Raw genomic sequence first — 18,199 nt, 5'->3', positions numbered from 1 at the left:
TAAGGACATAACGTTAACTAAAGAGGACTTTGTTAAGCCGCCTTGCTTGAAAGTCACTTTATGTTTTATTCTGTTCCAGCAAGAAAGTTTGCCTCTGACTTCACAGCATGGGAACTCAAACATTCTTCCACCACAGAGAGGAGGAACAAAAGGAGGAGAGGCAGCAGAGGTTGCAGATGACCTCCATGACGAGCAAGAAAAGGTTCAAAACCAGGTAAGGCCCAGAGTTAGGGATGGTCTGAGTAAATCTGGTCCACATGGGACTTTCTGAAGGACTCCACTCAGTTTTGAACGCTTAAAGCTTTGTTGAATGTTTAATTTATGAAATTAAGGGCAATTGTCTGGGTTCTTTTTATGTGCATCTATCTCTGGAAGTGAGGAAGAAGAAACCTTCAGCCTTTCGGAGTTATCCTTAGCAGCTGCCCTTGCCTTGACCTCTGAAACAACACGGTAAGTCAGAAATCACTATAACAAAAACAAGTGTCGTGTCCAATATCACCCTTCTATGGGGGTCACAGGCTCCAACTCATTTCATTGGAAGCAAAAAGACCAGGTTCAATCAAGAGGTTTTTCTTTGAAAACACCATCTGAAAATGCAGGAAACTAAATGATATTCCCTTGCTCCCTGTGATGCTGAGTAACATTACTCTTCTCACAAGCAAGAGCATAAGAGAAACCATATTTCATGGGAATAAATGGAAAATACAGATTCAAATTAACAAATAATGGTAACATAGAACTACCTCCTCTTTTGTAGAAAATCTTGGCACTGGTCCTGCTGTCCATCCTTCTGCAATGGCTGGACAACACAAGTAGTTAGTAATATCTTTCCTCTCTTTAGCTCTTCTGCCAGCTCTCCACATGTCATTAGAACTGATTAATAGCAGATCCCCTTTATGTGCCATTGAAGCATTATAACCCGTGGTATCACTGCTGGTTTCTGTGAGGCACAATTGCCTGACATCATACTACATATGACACACAAATTGATAATTCTATCCCTGACACTTGCTTTGATTTAGCAAAAATATATGTACTATAAAACAACAAAACAAAAAGATCAAAATAAAAGAATTATCCTAACTTTTGTCAGTTTTTGACATCCGCTGTTGCAGAAATTACAAGCTAAGAAGAGAAGCTGCCATCTTAGAGCTTGAGCAGAGGGGGCAGAAGAGAGTTTGTTTTGGGAACGAGATGGAAAAGTTGGAAGAGGAGGTTATTAAGAACTGCAGACTGCTGCGTGTGAGAGCCGACCGCAGAGCACTTCGGAGGAAGGTCAGATCAGATATCTCTATTGGTAGCAGAAATACCGAGAGGGTTATAATTTCCAAGACTATCATTCTGGAGAGGATACCACACCTAATCGGGTGATGGGACCACTTCAGTACTGTCAGCAATAAGGACAAGTCCTTGCATCTCTGCCACTGGAACATTATCACACAAATCCCTTATGTGAGGGAATTTGTGCAATTGGAAAACATTCTCTTTCCACTGCCTTTATTTTGTCTGTCCTTGTCACAGGCTGTAGAAAAGGCACAAAGGGAGAAGGAATACATTGAGCTGCGTTCGGGTCGAGCACCTATGTTCTGGATCCCCCTCAGAGTACATGCAGTCTGGGAGAGGATGGAAGTGACACTGACATGTACAGTCCTGGCTTCCCCACTGCCGCAGGTGACCTGGTATGTCAGTCAGCGCCAATAGCTCACGTTGCCAGCATGGCTAAAAAGTCTGTGTGCGAGTCAGGAGGCAACCAGAGCAGTAACATCTGTGTCTTGACAGAGGAAAGGGAGAGCTTGACAGACCACGGAGTTTCAGTTAAGATCCCTTCTCCAATTCCACTATTTGGATCAATGCATGCAAACTTAGAATGGATTCTAGGGTTAGCTGCAAGGCTGCTTCAGATTGATCTGGGCTGAAAACAGTAAAAAAGAGATGTGATCAGCTTTCTACTCATCTTCTGTGCCTCTGTGGTGTTAGAGGTGTCACTAGCTTTAAAAGGAAGTGTTGATCACATCAGTCAGTCTCTTCATCTCTTTCTCATATCACCTGTGTGTTCAACTAGGTATAAAAATGGAGTCCCCATTGACCTCCGTTTAGCCCCAGCAGGAAAATACAAGATCAAAAACAAGTTTGGGATGTTGACCTTGTGCATCAGCAGGTAAAGTGTTGCTCTTGTCTTTGAGGTTTACTTTACTTGAATAAGACTCTCCTGAAACATAATTTATTTATTTTTTTCCAGATGCTCCATGGAAGATTCTGCTGAATACAGTGTTGAAATTGAGAATCAGTACGGCAAGGCTTACTCGTTTGCTACAGTGCTCGTCAGGAGTAAGTAGAAAAGGTTCTTTTGCTTTTACAATTTTCACGAAATGTGCAATGCAATCTCATGGAATCATAATTTCTCTGTTCGTACTTCCTATATACATATATGAACATAAATAGATCATAATTTTGCATCAAGAAGCCTGAATAGACTTAGACCTTCAGAACAGCAGACAACTGAACGCTTCCAGTGAGAGTCCAGGGAGCAGTTTAAATGGTAATAGATGAACAGGAGGTGACCAAGTTTGCTTGGGAGAACTCACAGGTCACAATGTGATGGGTGGCTCTGGCTGAACAACTTGCTGGAACTGCTCCTTTTATTGCTAAGTACCTGATTAAACCGTTCTTCCTTGCATTCTGAAAAGTAAATGTTGTTCCTTGTGACTGCAGGTGAAAGGCCCACACTTTTCCTTTTCCCTTCACCCTGTCCAATATTATCTTAGTAACATGATTCTTCTTTTTGCTATTTGCGTTTAACCTTCTGAAAATAGAGACTATTCCAAGGCATTAATCCTTCCTCCACTGGAAACATTCCTCATCCTGCAGGCAGGCCAATCACAGTTCTTCTCCCAGCCCCATGCTGCATGGAATGCCCTTGGTGCCAGGGTGAGGGTCTCTGGGCTCAGTGATTCACTCTTTGCTGGCTAAAATTAGCTGGAGAGCCGGGTCCAGAGAGTGGTGGTGAATGGAGCTGGATTCAGCTGGCAGCTGGTGCTATCAGTGGTGTTCCCTAGGGGTTGTTTTTGGGGTCGGCCCTGTTTAATATCTGTATTGATGATTTGAATGAGAGACGTGATGGCCTCAAATTGCACAGAGAGACTTGGGGCTTAGAGATAAGAGAGCACCTCAGTTTCATCTCGTTTCAATGCACTGGTTCCTAGATTCCAGCTCCAAATCATCTCATTTTGTGCTGTGATACCAACAGCTCTTGGGGTAACATTGGGTAGTGCAGGCAATGCCTCCAAAGAACCTACAGCTGCTTAAAGAGGGATTCTGTGGGAGACTCACTGCCCTCCAGATGAAGAACGACCTCTGTGTCATTAAACAAACTGATGTTTTACTGCATGATGACACTTTGAAGGTCACATTAAGAGCTGCTTTGAAGGAAAGGAGTGTCACTGTATGTATTTCAGGGGAAGATAAACACCGGAATGAGATTTCCTAAATGCATTTCCTTCTTGTCTTGTAGAATATTATGGAAAGGAGTCGGGATTTGATTCAGAAATATACAGGAGTAAGTAAACGTCAGTTATTGTTATTTCTTTGATTTTTGCCTCCTGAAGCAATGGAATTCTTTTCTAAGCTCTAACTTTTCCTGTCAGCCTGCCTGCATGGGAAAAGTGCAAGGCTCAGCTACCCTCTAAATACATGACAAAAAATATGCTACAAGCCAGAGGTCTCTGGGAAGTCTCTCTCATGCTGCATTTCATTTTTGTTTCATAGGATCCCTTATTGCCAGAGAGGCAGATTTTGCCTCCTCACTGAAACCACTATTTTCAAGAGAAAAGGAGCCTTTCACCCTTTCTTGTTACTTCACTTCTGATTTACTTGAACACCAACGAAATATTACCTGGTTCAGAGATGGTTTGTATGCAGTAGCTACGCTTATACACACAGCATACATATACATATATGACATTTGATTTCATAGCTGTAATCTAATGCTTATAGGAGAGGATTAAAATTGGGGATTCATGAGCTGCTCTCAGCTCTTCTCACAATAGAGATGTAATTATTTATTTGCATCCTCAGGTAGAACTGATAAAATATCAGAGCTAAAATATTTAGAGCATCCTGTTCCCTGCTGTGAAGAGTACCTCTGACTCATTAATTTCATTACTCTTTATTGTTTGGATTGCTCTTCAGGACAAAGTTCCGTTCTTTTTGCTCTGTCGTTTGTGTGCGAAGAGAACAGAGAGGGATGGCTATAAAATAGGATCAGAGTCCATGAGTGTAACTGTGAGTTTATTATCAGGAGTGCCTTGCAGATTTCTTATCTAATCTTGCTGTTTTCATTTTGTTTCTCTTGGTTTTGGTCATGAGTTTGTTGGTTGTATTTTATTTTATTGTTTCATTTGCAAATACATTGATCCTCACTCCAGCAGTTCAGGTGCATCTCCTTCGCCCTTTTCATGCTTTACAGGTGAGTTGCTGCAGAACTCAGAACGTCAGGAACTGAAGTATCAAGACCAGGAAGCTTCTCTGACAGTGCCATGTGCTTACAAAGAAGATGAGGGTTTCTACACAATCCGTGTCCCCTCGCTGGGTGGATGCAAAGAGCAAACGACTTATGTGTTTGTTCGAGGTAGTAACAGGATGCTGTCCTACTTAGAGTAAAAGCTTCTCTCCGAATACTTTGGCATAAGAGAATTCACTGCTACATTCTCAAGAAAGTGTGTCCCAATTTTGTGCTTTTTTGTTGTTACAATTAATGGAATGTCCAAACTCTACATTCAATTGTGATTAAGATGTAGAAAATGTGACTTGTATTACTGGGACATGCTTAAAATTAAGTTATTGAGTTGAGGTTTTGGTACAGAGAAGAAAAAAGTCTTAACCACAGTATCTTGGTGTTCCTGCAGATGCTGCAGCAGAATCAGCCGGTGCACCTGGATCCCCCCTCAATGTGAAATGCCACGACATAAATAAAGATTGCTTGACTCTTTCTTGGATAGCACCCAGTCATAATGGAGGAAGCCCAATCCTTGGATATTTTATTGAAAGGTCTGTACTTCTATCTGTTAAAGAAACCTCATGATTGTTCCATTGGGAAACCACAAAGGAACTCTGTGGGATGCATTCCATTTCAGGTGTACTGCTGGGTCAGAGAACTGGGTCCCATGCAATGAAAAGCCTGTGAAAACCTGCAGATACCCTGTGCTGGGCCTTGCTGAAGGACAGGCCTATCAGTTCCGAGTGAAGGCTGTCAATAAAGCGGGGATCAGTCATCCTTCAAAAGCCAGTGATGCAGTTATAATATATGATCCCAGCAAGGCCAAGAGAGTGACAGGTGTGTACTAAAACTAGGAAAATTTGTTCCTTCAGTACAGAGTGAGGCTGCAGTACAGGTGAATGCAGCTTGTCCAGCTTCTGATCTCTATCTTTATCAACAATCTCCCAGCATTCTGACACAGCTCTGTATCTCCTGCTGGATAACACTGTCCTGTTTGATATTACAGTGATACCATATGATGAAGGCAGGATGATAGAAATTTCCAAGGATGACCTAGAAGGTAAGTTCAACCTACACTGAGCCATTCCCTCAGAACTGACTGTTAGGGAACAAGGAGATCAAAACCTACTTGTACTTGTACTTGCACAAGGATCAGAAACTATCATAAAGAGTACAAACTTTTTGTAAAAATCTTGGTTTTCCTGTCCCCAAAATACTTAAGTCTCCTCCTTTATTCTGAAGGCTCTTATTTTACACCAGGAAAACATGATCTGTTTTAAAATAACATTGTTTTTCTGCTACACTATGCCTGAAGGCTGGATCAGGCCCTGAGCGCTGATGAAGCTGTAGGTGTCCCTGGTCATTGCAGGCAGTGGGATCAGATGGGCTCTGAATCGTATGATTCTGAAGTGTTCTGCTTCCCATAGGACACATTAAGATTCCCTTGCCACCCACCAATGTTCACACAAGTGAGGTCAGAGAAGATTATGTGGCTTTGGCCTGGGATGAACCAGATCCAAGAGGCAGAGAACCACTGCAATATTATGTGGAAAAGGTAAGAAAATAACATCAATAACATCACATAGAAAGGAAATTGCTGCTACTCCTGGACAGGAGTATTTATTTCTCACGTGGCCTAAAGCACCTTTTTCCTTACAGTCGCTTGTGGGCAGCAACTCCTGGCAAATGGTTAATCTGGATATGCCAGTTAATTCCCCAAGATTTGCACTCTTTGATCTTGTTAAAGGAAAACAATACCGTTTCCGAGTGCGGTCTGTTAACAAGCATGGAATCAGTGAGCCATCCCTGCCCAGCCAACCCATCACTGCTGGAGCAAAACTGGGTAATTATTTCACTGCTATGTGCTACACTAATGATATGGAAAAGGAGATGTGCTACAAAACTGTGTGTTCCCCGTCCCCACCCCATCTCCTTTAAACTTCATGTTATTTCATTACACAACTGTTGCTTTGATATCAGGAAACTTCTTAAAGCCTTAAATCCTCACTTAATTACTTCACAGTTTGTCAGTGCAGTAGAAATCTAACCAAGCCACAGTAGGGGAATTACATTTAATTAAGTAAGGGACAATGGAAGCCTGTGTTTAATCCAAGCATGCTTCCAGCACTTGGTTGCACATCAGTGTTGAAAGGAATGATACAACTGTGATTGCAGAAGAAGCCATCTTTTAAGGCCTTCAGATTAAACAGCAGTGCTTAGAGGCTGATTTGTTTTGGTTTCTTCCCAGGACTGACAAGACAGCAGTCCGAGATGCAAAGACTCACGTCCATGCATCCATTATGCAGAATAGCTGTTTCTCCTACTATTTCATATATTCTCACATTAAAGCTGCCCTAGTGTTCATTAATACCGTCCTTTGTTTCTCAAAAGCGAAGCAGGTCCCATGTCATAGAGGAGTCACGTGAGAGTCAATAGGAGTCTTGTTTCTCCTTTAATTCAGAGGTTACATGTGTGTAACTGCAGGAATCAATGGGCTGTCAGGGGAAGGAGCATGAGAAACTACAAGCCCAAATCCAAAACAGTCTGTAGGCAAGGACAGTGTTTATGGTAATTTTGCTCTAATTTGTACACAAAGCTCTGGGAAAGGTGAATAAATCAGTGAATTCACTTAATAAACACATTTGAATTTACATATTCTTTTAAATAAATAACTATTTTTCTGTTTTTATTTTTTCTTTTGTAGCTCCTTTACCACCACCGTCTCAGGTTTTAGCTTTCAGAGACACCAAAACATCTGTTGTTTTGCAGTGGGATAAGTTAAAGAATGATCTGGAACCTCTGGGCTACTACATATATTGTCGGGAGACTGGGACAGAAGAATGGCAAACCGTCAATAATAAGCCTGTGATGTGCAATGAGTGAGTGCAGCTATTGTACTCCATTGAGACAGGGTGCCAGCTTTGATTCCTCTCTTTATGGATGGAGTCATATTTCAGTTAAAAAAAGAACTTCCTTCACTGAATACACAGGCATGCACGCAAACACCATATCCTCTTTTAGCATTAAGCACTGCTCATCAGCAAACTGCCCAGTCGCGGTTTGATGTCTAAAGCTGGACTGACAGCAGCGTCTGTGTGTATCATCATAGGCTCTCAGTCAGCAGGAGATACACTGCACGGCATGACTGGTAGAGCCACATTCCTTTTTTTTGTTTGCTTTCCAGCAGAGTACATTGGTGTCACACACAGAGTACTCAGAAAATCTCTTAGTTGTGAGGGTCCCACATCAACCTAGAAGTCCATTAGAAGTCCTATTTATTGTACAGGCACCCCTTGGAATCTGATCTATAATTATTGTCTGACCTATCAGTAACTATTTCATGTGACGCTTTAATTTGTAATGGCAAATAAGGATTTTGAAAAGAACAGTGTCTTATTAAAATATATTGCCATCTATTCAAAAGACCTTTCACCTGTTTTTTGAACAATCAACACAAACACAGTCATTTTTTCTCCTAGATTTACTGTTCCTGGGCTGAAGGCTGGAAAGGAGTATGTCTTCTGTGTGAAATCTGTTGGTGAGGCAGGACTGAGCGAGAGCTCACCAGAAACAGATCCTATCACTGTAAGGCCAGCAATAGGTAAGCAACAGACATGCACGTAAATCCCTCCAAGACCTATCTGCCATGCACAGATATTATTATACATCATGGCAATAATACTGAGAAGATAAGCAAAGCAACAGGGACCTGATTCTCTTGTATCCTGCTGCTTCTACTGTCAGTTATACTTGTAAAGGGTGGGCAATGTTAATTAGCATTTGATTCAGCAATATGCCACGTTTTTAGTACTCGTTTGGCACTGGTACAAGGGATCGTTTAAAATGTACTGTTGTCCTGGTACTTTGAAATCAGCAATGTGAATTACTCTGGAGAACTTGCAAAGACCTCCCCACCACGAGTCAGTGGCCAGCCCTCAGTGGTCACCTTTATATCAACCCATGGCTTCCATCTTTTGTAGCCAGCAAACTATAAAGCAACATGCATGAAATGCCCTGAAGCGTGTCCATGACTTTTCCTGTGACATCTTAACAAGAATCTGGTCCCATCCAAATATTTTACACAGCAGAGTAATCCCTAGATCATAGAATCATTAATGTTGGAAAAGATTATCCATTCCAACCATCCTCCCACCAGAGGTATTACCCACTTAACCACGTTCCTAAGCACTACACCCACCCTTTCCAAACCTGCACTAACAGAGCTGCCTTTTGTCTCTCCCTCTGCTGCACAGCTCGCCCATCAGCACCACGTGGGTTTGTTCTGCTGAGCTGTGGGAAGGCCAGCATGACCATTGGCTGGAAACCCCCGAAGCGTAAAGGAGGAACAAAGATTCTGGGTTATTTCCTAGATCAACATGATGCATCTGAGCTAGACTGGCATGAAGTCAATATTCAGCCGATTCCTCAACGAGTCTACACGGTATTAATTTCAGACACAGTGCTGTCCTTTGTGTGCAGTGGGAACCATGGCTTTAACTTGGGATAAGGTGCTCTCTTCTATTTCCTCTAGTCCAGAACTTTCTTCATACTCCCATAAGATGACCACCATGCAAGGCCATGCTATTAATTTCTCTGCATTTCTGAACCCAAAGGTTTGCAACCTTGAGGAAGGCCACCTGTATGAATTCCGTGCGTGTGCAATGAACATGGCAGGTGTTGGGGAAGTATCTGAACCCAGTGACTTGTTCAGATGTGAGGAGTGGACAATGCCAGAACCAGGTACCTCTCGCAAAATGAACAGGCAGAAAAACACTTTCACATACACTAGTTATGTTCTCTCTCTTCAGTGACTCTGAGAACGATGTGTCAAATCTTTTACTGCCACCACCTGACAGAACACTCTTCCTTGAGCAGGTCCTCCTTATGATGTGAAGTTCACTGAAGTGAGAGACTCCTCCTTGATGCTGCACTGGCAAGCACCGCTGTACATAGGAGCGGGTCCAATTACAGGGTATTATGTAGACATGTGTGAAGAAGGGACAGAGGAATGGAAGCAAATAAACAAGCAGGCCACAGCCACCACTCATATGAAGGTTTGTACATGCACTCAGTATCCAAGTTTTGCTTTGAAATGCTTATTAATTCCCGTCACTGGTTCCTACAGGTTTCAGACCTAGACACGGGGAAGTGCTTTATTTTCCGAGTAAGAGCACTGAACAAGGCTGGAATTGGACCCCCTTCACTCCCCTCAGATCCTGTGGTGGCTAAAAGCAAGCCTGGTATGAAACTGAGCAATGAATGGCTGTGTCTGTACGTGCTATGTTGATTCCCATAAAAAAAACTGATTTATTAAATTTTAGCTACAAATTCCAGGGCAAGAAAAAGCCCCAGTCAAAATAACGCTTAGTAAACTAATCTGCCCAAATGAATTTACTCCAGCTGTACATTCCGGCTTTAACATCCAATGTCCAGAATCACAGAATCATTACAGTTGCATAAACTTCTAAGATGATCCAGTCCAACTCTCCACCTGCCACCAATACTGCTGACTAAACCACATCTCTAAGCACCACCTCCACCCTTTCCTTAAACTCTGCCAGGGATGGTGACCCCACTGCTTCCTAGGCGTCTCTGGAAGAATAAATTCTTCCTAATATCCAACCTGAGAAGATAAACCCTGATCTGTTTTTGTAAGTAATATTTTGGTTTGCTTTTTTCCCTTTCATTCTGTCATTCAGGCACAAATGAAATTGAACTGGGGGTGGATGAAGAAGGGTTCATTTATATGGCTTTTGAAGCTCCTGAAAAGAATGACTCCTCTGAATTTATCTGGTCAAAGGACTATGAAGGACCACCAGATGCTGACAGAGTTCAGACAGAAGAGAAAGGCAATAAGTGAGTAGATATCGTGCAGAGAGATTTGTACACTTGCTCCTCAGTCACATACAAATGACTGTAAGTGCTATATTTGATGCTGCAGATGTATCAACTGTGCTGTCTTCTTTTATTTAAAAAAAAAAAAAAATCACCAACATAATTTTTGAGTGAAAAATAACATGTTATTATTACCTTTATTTCTAAGATCTAAGCTTATACTGAAAGAACCATCAGAAAAGGATCTGGGGATATATTCAGTGGAGGTCACAGATGTAGATGATGATATCTCTGCCAGCTGCACTTTAACACAAGAAGGTAAAAACTTATAATTAAGAAGCACAAAAATCTCATGAGCCATAATTTTCTAATATTAGATGTCTAAAGGAAAGCTCCTCCCCAAATAATGGTGGCTGATGTCACTTACTGATAGTGGTGTCATTGGAAAGATGTTTCTCATTCCCTGACAAAAGACAGTTTCATTTTCAGGCTCCTAAGTTATGATGATCTTGGAAAGTCATTTTTCCATTAGAGTTCAGATTTCACACACACTGTCATAATTATCTAAAACTTCTCTACTGTATTTCCTGAGTTGATACAACCAACATTCTTTTCAGACAGGACTAAGAGTTACATCCACCACCTTCTCTAGTCCTTCCTGTTTGGAACGTTTTGTACTTATGTTCTTGACATAAATAAGGCTCACTGACAAGTTAAATCCAATTGCTATAATGATTTTGCTTTGGTCTAATCTAAACAATTTGTTATTTTTTGCATTTCAGATCTGGACAAGTTACTGAAACGTAGCCATGAAATCAGGAACCCATGTAAGTTGCATGAGTAATAAGCCACTTCCAGACATACAGATTTTGAAAGGGGAACACTGGCACAATCTGGGCTCAGCCAAATTCTGTGGCTTACATATGAATTCCAATTGGCAGTTCTCTTTGTTTTCCAGTAATAAAGCTGATATCTGGATGGAATGTTGATGTTCTGGAGAAAGGAGAAGTGCGGCTGTGGCTGGAGGTTGAAAAGCTGTCACCAAATGCAGAGCTGCATTTGATCTTCAATGAGAAGGAGCTTACAAGCACACCAGTATGTTCTGGTATTTTTAATTCTGACTTATTTTCCCCTTCCTGAACAGGGATATAGACCAACTGGGCACATACCGCATTTTCTAAATTCCCATCAGACATTTTGGTGTGTGTCTCTGGGAGGCTCAGAGGCTTGGTTTCACACTGTGCCTAAACAGAAAGCCAGCTGTCTGACTCTCGAGCTGTACAGACCTAACATCAGGACAAAAATAGGAAATGGAAATGGAAAGTGGAAGGGAACTGAAAACAACCCAAAACAATTAAAAATGGGGGGAGGGGGGTGGAACAGCCAATAAAGAAAAATAAAGCAAGTAAAAAGCAGGGATTAAAAAAGGGATAGGAGTATACAAAGAATTTCAGAATTTCATTGAAATACTTTTTGTTGATTTTGTTTGTTGATGTTATTTTTCTCATTTTAAAGCAGTATGTAGTAAACCTACTGTAGACCTTGTCCATTGTTAGAACTGAACTCCCTGCACTGCTGAACTAGAACAGAAATGCATGATTACGAAATGTTTGCCAGGTTCTTTGTAATGATGGTATGTGCCCAGAGCAAACAAGGCAGTAAGGAGTAATGATGGTATTTGCATGTGAGCGTCTGGCAGGTTTCGAGGTGTGTATAAAGGAGTCAGTAGCGCTTGCAAGGTGTCAGAGGGTGGAATATTATTTATCATTGCCCAAACATGCGATTACATGCCACAGATACGTAACTATGAGCACCACTTTCATTATACTAAAAATCACAGAGATCCTGGTAAGCCGAGAGGCCTGTAAGGCACAGCAAAAAAGAAGACGTATTACACGTTTGTAACAGAAACTGTCATGGAGGAAAGTTTTGCTCTGTGCAGTTCTATTATACCCAACCGCATAAACAAACAACAGATGAATCTCAGGATATAGAATATCAGAATGCACTGGTTCTTTGTACCCGTGAGATGAGGGAAATAGATAAGGACACATATAGAGAAGGATTATCTTATATCTGAGTGTAATATAAGTCACAATGTCAGGATCTAGTCTTGGAAAAACTACTGAATTTACTATATTTGCTTTGTTTTATGCAGACACATAAAATAAACTTTGTCAAAGGAAAAGGTCTGGTTGAACTGATAATCCAGAACTTCTGTGATGATGACAAAGGAGTGTACACAGCCCAGCTGCAGGATGGAAAAGCTAAAAATCAATTCACCCTTGTTCTTCTGGATGAAAGTAAGTGAAAATTCAGTACCAAATACAGACTGCTGGGCTGAGTGGAAATTGTTCTAGGCATGTAAGGACCCCAAGGACTTCTGACAGTTACAGTGACACAATGAGAATGTGCAGAACAAATTTTAGCACACATTTATAGCCACAGAATCATAGAATCATTGATATTGACAAAGATCTCCAAGATCATCTAGTCCAACCATAAAATTTCCACCAATACTGCCCACTAAATCCATGAATCATGTAAGAAATTATCAAAATTCCTCTTCTCTTTAGCATAAATTGAAGATTCTGATATTGTAAATAGGATCTCTGATAATAAAAACGATCTGAATCTGGAAAAAAAACTGAATGATAAGAAGATACCTATTTTAATGACAGTAATATTGCATATTGTGTCCAGTATAATCAAAAATGGTGGTACTAATCCATTTAAGGTTCTCAGTGGGGCATTAGAAATGAGAACGTATTCTGTAACCAGGATCTCTACAGAGATATATGAAGAAATTGTGGGATTTTGCTTTTTTTTTTTTTTTTGACTTTGATTACTGCTCCCACAGGCTTTGCTAAAGTTGCAAAGGAAGCTGATACAAAACGGAGAGAATGGAAGAAAAAGCAGGGTAAGAAAAGCAGCAGGTTAATGACTTGCCAGAACTGTACCAAAAGGATGGCAAACCTGAGCAAAGGCATTTCATCAAATGCTCTTAACATTTGTATCATCTTTACTATGTGTATTATTTATGTTGATTAATTCACTGACATTTTAAGATCCGATTCCTCAGTGAACACAAGACCTGTTGCCTTAGGACATTACAAAGCCAGCAATAACTGTGCGATGTAAACTGTGTTTCTGGTGCACATCAGGTGTGTGACTGGCCCTTCCAGGCAGCACTGCTGGGGCTCACCATGAGATGGAGGCACCCCAGTAGATCATTCTTGAGTTGTGGAGCAGCACAGCAAGATATTTATTTTCTTTTATAGGTCCATATTTTGTAGAGAATTTGAAATGGAAGGTTACTGAGAACTGTGAAGTGCTCCTCACCTGCAAGGTATGTACATCAATGCAGTGCAACTGCACAGTTTGAATTTCTTTAGCATTATGTTTTAGATGTGCATTGTAAGGTCTGGGAGCAAACAGTGCTCATTCCAATGGTTATCTGCAGACCGATGAAGGGTAAGAGACAGTAGAACTTGAACAGACCAGTATTCTACAAGCAATACTGTAGGACTGCTGTGATGCTTCACATTAGAAGAACATCTTTGCATTTGTAGGATCCTGACTTCTAAACCTTGACTTTAAATAGGCAACAAATCTGAGAAAGGACACCAGCTTCCAGTGGTACTTCAATAAGAAAGCCCGAGCAGATGGTGTGTTTGACGCACAGACTGGGATAGGAACTCTTCGTATTCAAAAGGTGAAAACTAGAAAAGTGATTTGGTGGCTTTGATAACTACACTAACTTGCAAAAAATAATTGTTGGCCTCATGCTTAACAGTCTCTATGTGTTTTGGGTGGTGCCAACTAAACAAAAGAGGAATTAACGTTATAGCCTGATGAATTAGAAACGAGATGTTTTTAACAGGGGCTAAAAGGGAAAGTGTGGGCTCTTCAGGTTTTCTGATCACGACAGGCTGCCTGTTCTGGAGACAAACCAGAAGAAAGAAAACCTCAGCTCTCTGCCTTTTTTGTGTCCTGTTTCAATGGCATGCAAAAATTCTGCTGCGGGTTTTTGTTTATTTATTTATAGTTTAACATTATATATTTGCAAATATATTTGCCAGATAACCAAAGCAGATGAGGGTCAATATAAAGCAGTTGTTTCAGATGACCGAGGAGAGGACGACACCCAACTTGATCTCATAAAAGGAAGTAGGAGAACTTAGTTTTTATATACATATGCATATGCATGGTGATCATTTTAAAAATCAAAAGTATTTCATGGCAGAGTGGGGTCAGAAAATGCGTTGTTTAAAAATAAAAATAAAAATCTCTCGCTCTCCAAAAGTTAAACAAAGCCCAGTAAACAGAACGTGTCTTCAGAGGGCTTTGTATACACTCCCTACTCTTTGTATCTGTCCATGCCAGAATTCATTTGATAATCCACAAACAAATTCTCAGCCCTGGAAGTTCAGCCAGTTCAAACCACCCAGGAAACAAATTTCTGTTTCCACTGTGCAACTCCACCTGTGGATGGAAATTCACAGCTGAACTACAACCACCGAATATCAGCTAAAGACAACATAAAGCACAAAATAAATGCCATGTTATTTCAGCTTCCTGCCTTAATTACACACTGAGTGCTAACAAAGACAGGAACATCTAAATGTAGTAAGAAATGACCAGCATCTAAACATAAATGAATCAATGGCAAAAATTCCATATCCAGTAAGCTTTACAGCAGAAAAACACAATGAATAACAGATAAACACATAAGAAAATTAAGTTGGTGGACTGAATGTGATTTGCTTAGTATTGTATTTATAGATACTTAGATATCATTATATCTTTGCAGCCTTTGAAGACCTTCTCAAGGAGCTGTGTAGGATCAGTGGTATGTCTTTTTCTCCTCAATAATAACAGCAGGGGCAGAGGGTGGGTGCCAGCATCAGAGCAAACAGTGCAGGAGCTGCCCCTGGATCCAGGTCAGTGTGTACTGTCTCAAGTAAAATACTGCCCTTTTAATATTACTGTGGTATTAGAAGCGCCTTTAAACTGCCAAGGGTGGTCAGTAAATGTGCTGAGGGACACAAAACCCTCTGCACTTACAAATTATTTCTGTGACCTGTATGTGCCAGCAGCCATCCTTGTCACATCATTCGCTATGTGAATCTGGGCAGGTTGTACTATTTCTGTCTGTGAGGTATGTATTATAGGTCTCCAGAAGAGATGACAACATTTTTCTGCTCTCTGCTGGCTAAAGGAGGAGCCTTCCAGAGGCAGAATACTATCCAACATTCAACCAGTCTCATTCTCCAGTGAGAAATGTCAATAGGCTGCCTGGGATTTTCTTTGCACAACATGTAAAATTGCACAGATGTTTTTGGATTCCCTCTTCAATTCCAGTCTTCCAATTATACCACCAGCTCTTTCTGCTACACCTCTGAAAATTCAGCCTACTGACGAAGGCATCAAAATTTACACAGACGTGAAGTACTACACAGACTACATGAAAACAACCTGGTTTCACAAGTGAGTCCCCCATAGGCTTCTGAGGGTACTATTGCTTGTAACTGTTTAAAGTTAGCACTCCACTTTAGACAGGTCTGCTAAATTTTACTGAAATGAAATAATTTGTTTATTTAGGGAGAAGCGACTGGAAATTCGTGACAGACTGAAAGCTGGGAGCACAATGAATCAGATCTGGCTTCACATACTGAACCCAACAGATTCAGACAAAGGAAAATACATTCTGGAGTTATTTGATGGGAATGACTCTCACAAGCTGTCAGCCGACTTGTCTGGGCAAGGTAAGCTCAAAAATAATAGATCACCCTGAGCTGCTTTCCAAGATTCCTTCAGATCTCTGGCAGCGATTATTCTCTTTCATTTGAGCTGGAGCTACAGCTCTGTGAAAGCATCCTACTGAACTGGGTTAAGGACAGTCAAGTGCCCAGCTAAGCCAAAGGAAAGACAAAAGGATGGGAAAAGGGTTGGTGAAAAGGACTGAAGCCTTTAGGGAGCACTGCTGAGCATAAGGCACTGCTGGGGAGGGGCATGGGACAACAGCTGCTCCCAGGATGTACCTGGGTCCCAGCGGCCAGCAGAGCTTATAGGAGACATCCTGGAAAGAACATGGCTTCAAGTTCATAAAGACTTTTCCAAACCATTCAAAGGATTTTTCCTCCTGAGGAAAGGAAGTACAAGGCTCCAGATATCCTTATAATAGATCCTTATGCCAAGATAAGAGTTAATAACACATAGCTTTGTGCAGCAATGCCTGTAATTCCAACATTGATGCATTATATTAAACCTGCTATGTCAAAAGAAATAAACAGCAATGTTCCCTAAAACCATTTCATTCCTTGCAGCCTTTGAGGATGCCCTGGCTGAGCACAGAAGGCTAAAGTAAGTTCCTGCCTAAATATTTGCACAGTCAAACTGATCTATTTTTAGTGTTGTATTTGGTACAATACCTAATAAGTAAAACCATTATAACTTTGTCTTTTCACTTGCAGAGAAGCAGCAATAGCAGAAAAGTGTAAGTAAATGTATTTCTTCTGCCAAACAAAACCAAGTGGTACGTTGATAAGTAAAACTAGGAGGTCATATTTGTTCATTCCCAGGTCGCGCCAGAGTTGTTCAAGGTCTGCCAGATGTAGCCACCATCATGGAGGATAAGGTAATGTTGAGTAACCACTCGCGTAGCTGGGCCTGGCACAGAGGTAGGGGAATGACTGATGTGCAGAACACTCCTGGTTTTAAATGCTCACTGTCATTTCTGGCACTTTATTACCAAGGATGTGAAAGTGACTCAAAGTCACTAATGTAAGGATTTTCTAGTTCCACAGACACTGCAAGAAACATTAATAACATTAAACTGAGGACCACTATTTCCAAGGATCCATAATTAGACAGCAAGTTCAATGTAACTGCAAAGTAACGAGAATAATCTTAAATGACACATACAGTTCAGGAACTGTCACTCTGATTTTAAGAAACACAGACCTAAGATAAAAGTATGTGTGCTATTTAATTAATACCATGAAGTTAATCTGTTCTAATCTGTTTAGAACAAAGATATTGTAGATAAGCAACTCCTGTGGACTTTACTGGTCCTGATTTTTAATTATTAACATCATCACATCATCTGAATTTCCTTGCTCATTGTGTCTTCATAATCTATCTCTACTATTTGTTTTACAATAGACCCTGTGTTTAACTTGCTGCATCTCTGGAGATCCTTACCCAGAAATCACTTGGTTCAAAAATGAGAAAATGATCGTATTTAAAGATCGTTACCGAATGGATGTGAAGGGGACAGTTGTCACAATTACCATAGAGAAAGTCTGCAATGAAGACACAGGAAAGTACAGCATCTATGTTAAGAACAAATATGGATCCGAAACTGGGCAGGTTACCGTCAGTGTCTATAGGCATGGGGAGATACCCGTAGGAATGGAAGAAAAGGAAGTCCCAAGTGAGACCATGAAAAGAAAGCCCAAATGAACCAGGCAACTATGTCAGTGAATTTAAAAGGAACTTAACTCCTTTGGATTCATTTGAATTTCTCCACCCTAAAATTCAGGCTCACACCTTTATCTTGGTTTCAGTAATATTGTAGTATTTTTGCTTTTTTGTTGCTAGAAAACAATCCTCATTTGTAAGTGTATGTGTGCACATGTACTCACTTGCATGCTCGTTTTACAGAGAATCTGCTTCCCTGTAAGACATGCTGTGTAGGAAATTAGTCAGAAGTTTCCTAAGTAGCCTGCAGGAATAAGGAATTTCCCAAAGTCATGAGAAGCAAGTTATACTGACCTCCTGCTAACTATTCTGGACTGAATGCTGCTGGGAGGAAGAGATTTGTTTATGTACATATGAATAAAGAAATATAATTCTTCTGTCAAA

The 18,199-nt window shown here is 40.8% G+C and overlaps 2 protein-coding genes across 7 annotated transcripts in view; one reads left to right on the top strand and one right to left on the bottom strand.

Moving 5' to 3' along the window:
• Nucleotides 1-18,199, bottom strand: part of GRHL3 (grainyhead like transcription factor 3) — an 81,067-nt gene that overhangs the window by 58,512 nt on the left and 4,356 nt on the right. The gene's annotated exons all lie outside the window — the stretch shown is intronic.
• MYOM3 (myomesin 3) overlaps nucleotides 1-18,199 on the top strand; it is a 20,142-nt gene extending 1,943 nt beyond the window's left edge. Inside the window, exons 2-37 of one of the 5 annotated variants that reach the window (XM_015883323.3) lie at nucleotides 80-214; nucleotides 376-450; nucleotides 1,116-1,275; nucleotides 1,522-1,679; nucleotides 2,063-2,158; nucleotides 2,240-2,328; nucleotides 3,512-3,556; nucleotides 3,766-3,906; nucleotides 4,466-4,627; nucleotides 4,905-5,046; nucleotides 5,133-5,332; nucleotides 5,502-5,555; nucleotides 5,923-6,050; nucleotides 6,155-6,338; nucleotides 7,200-7,374; nucleotides 7,975-8,096; nucleotides 8,749-8,936; nucleotides 9,109-9,235; nucleotides 9,371-9,549; nucleotides 9,621-9,735; nucleotides 10,195-10,351; nucleotides 10,539-10,648; nucleotides 11,113-11,157; nucleotides 11,289-11,425; nucleotides 12,489-12,633; nucleotides 13,191-13,250; nucleotides 13,612-13,679; nucleotides 13,935-14,045; nucleotides 14,413-14,500; nucleotides 15,144-15,182; nucleotides 15,715-15,820; nucleotides 15,935-16,098; nucleotides 16,660-16,696; nucleotides 16,807-16,829; nucleotides 16,915-16,970; nucleotides 17,498-18,199. In XM_015883323.3, the coding sequence (XP_015738809.2) occupies nucleotides 108-214; nucleotides 376-450; nucleotides 1,116-1,275; nucleotides 1,522-1,679; nucleotides 2,063-2,158; nucleotides 2,240-2,328; nucleotides 3,512-3,556; nucleotides 3,766-3,906; nucleotides 4,466-4,627; nucleotides 4,905-5,046; nucleotides 5,133-5,332; nucleotides 5,502-5,555; nucleotides 5,923-6,050; nucleotides 6,155-6,338; nucleotides 7,200-7,374; nucleotides 7,975-8,096; nucleotides 8,749-8,936; nucleotides 9,109-9,235; nucleotides 9,371-9,549; nucleotides 9,621-9,735; nucleotides 10,195-10,351; nucleotides 10,539-10,648; nucleotides 11,113-11,157; nucleotides 11,289-11,425; nucleotides 12,489-12,633; nucleotides 13,191-13,250; nucleotides 13,612-13,679; nucleotides 13,935-14,045; nucleotides 14,413-14,500; nucleotides 15,144-15,182; nucleotides 15,715-15,820; nucleotides 15,935-16,098; nucleotides 16,660-16,696; nucleotides 16,807-16,829; nucleotides 16,915-16,970; nucleotides 17,498-17,797 (4,293 nt within the window). In that variant the 5' untranslated portion in view covers nucleotides 80-107 and the 3' untranslated portion in view covers nucleotides 17,798-18,199. Of the gene's footprint in view, nucleotides 1-79; nucleotides 215-375; nucleotides 451-1,115; nucleotides 1,276-1,521; nucleotides 1,680-2,062; nucleotides 2,159-2,239; nucleotides 2,329-3,511; nucleotides 3,557-3,765; nucleotides 3,907-4,465; nucleotides 4,628-4,904; nucleotides 5,047-5,132; nucleotides 5,333-5,501; nucleotides 5,556-5,922; nucleotides 6,051-6,154; nucleotides 6,339-7,199; nucleotides 7,375-7,974; nucleotides 8,097-8,748; nucleotides 9,004-9,108; nucleotides 9,238-9,370; nucleotides 9,550-9,620; nucleotides 9,736-10,194; nucleotides 10,352-10,538; nucleotides 10,649-11,112; nucleotides 11,158-11,288; nucleotides 11,426-12,488; nucleotides 12,634-13,190; nucleotides 13,251-13,611; nucleotides 13,680-13,934; nucleotides 14,046-14,412; nucleotides 14,501-15,143; nucleotides 15,589-15,714; nucleotides 15,821-15,934; nucleotides 16,099-16,659; nucleotides 16,697-16,806; nucleotides 16,830-16,914; nucleotides 16,971-17,497 lie in introns of those variants that run through there. The other 4 variants (XR_014935350.1, XM_085518587.1, XR_014935351.1 and 1 more) reach the window with 4 other exon arrangements.

Source organism: Coturnix japonica, chromosome 17 (genome assembly GCF_054131305.1).
Source record: "Coturnix japonica strain WE chromosome 17, WE-NBRP24, whole genome shotgun sequence".
NCBI lineage: Eukaryota > Metazoa > Chordata > Aves > Galliformes > Phasianidae > Coturnix > Coturnix japonica.
Note: the sequence above shows the minus strand (reverse complement) of the source record. Positions and strands in the feature narration are given on the sequence as shown.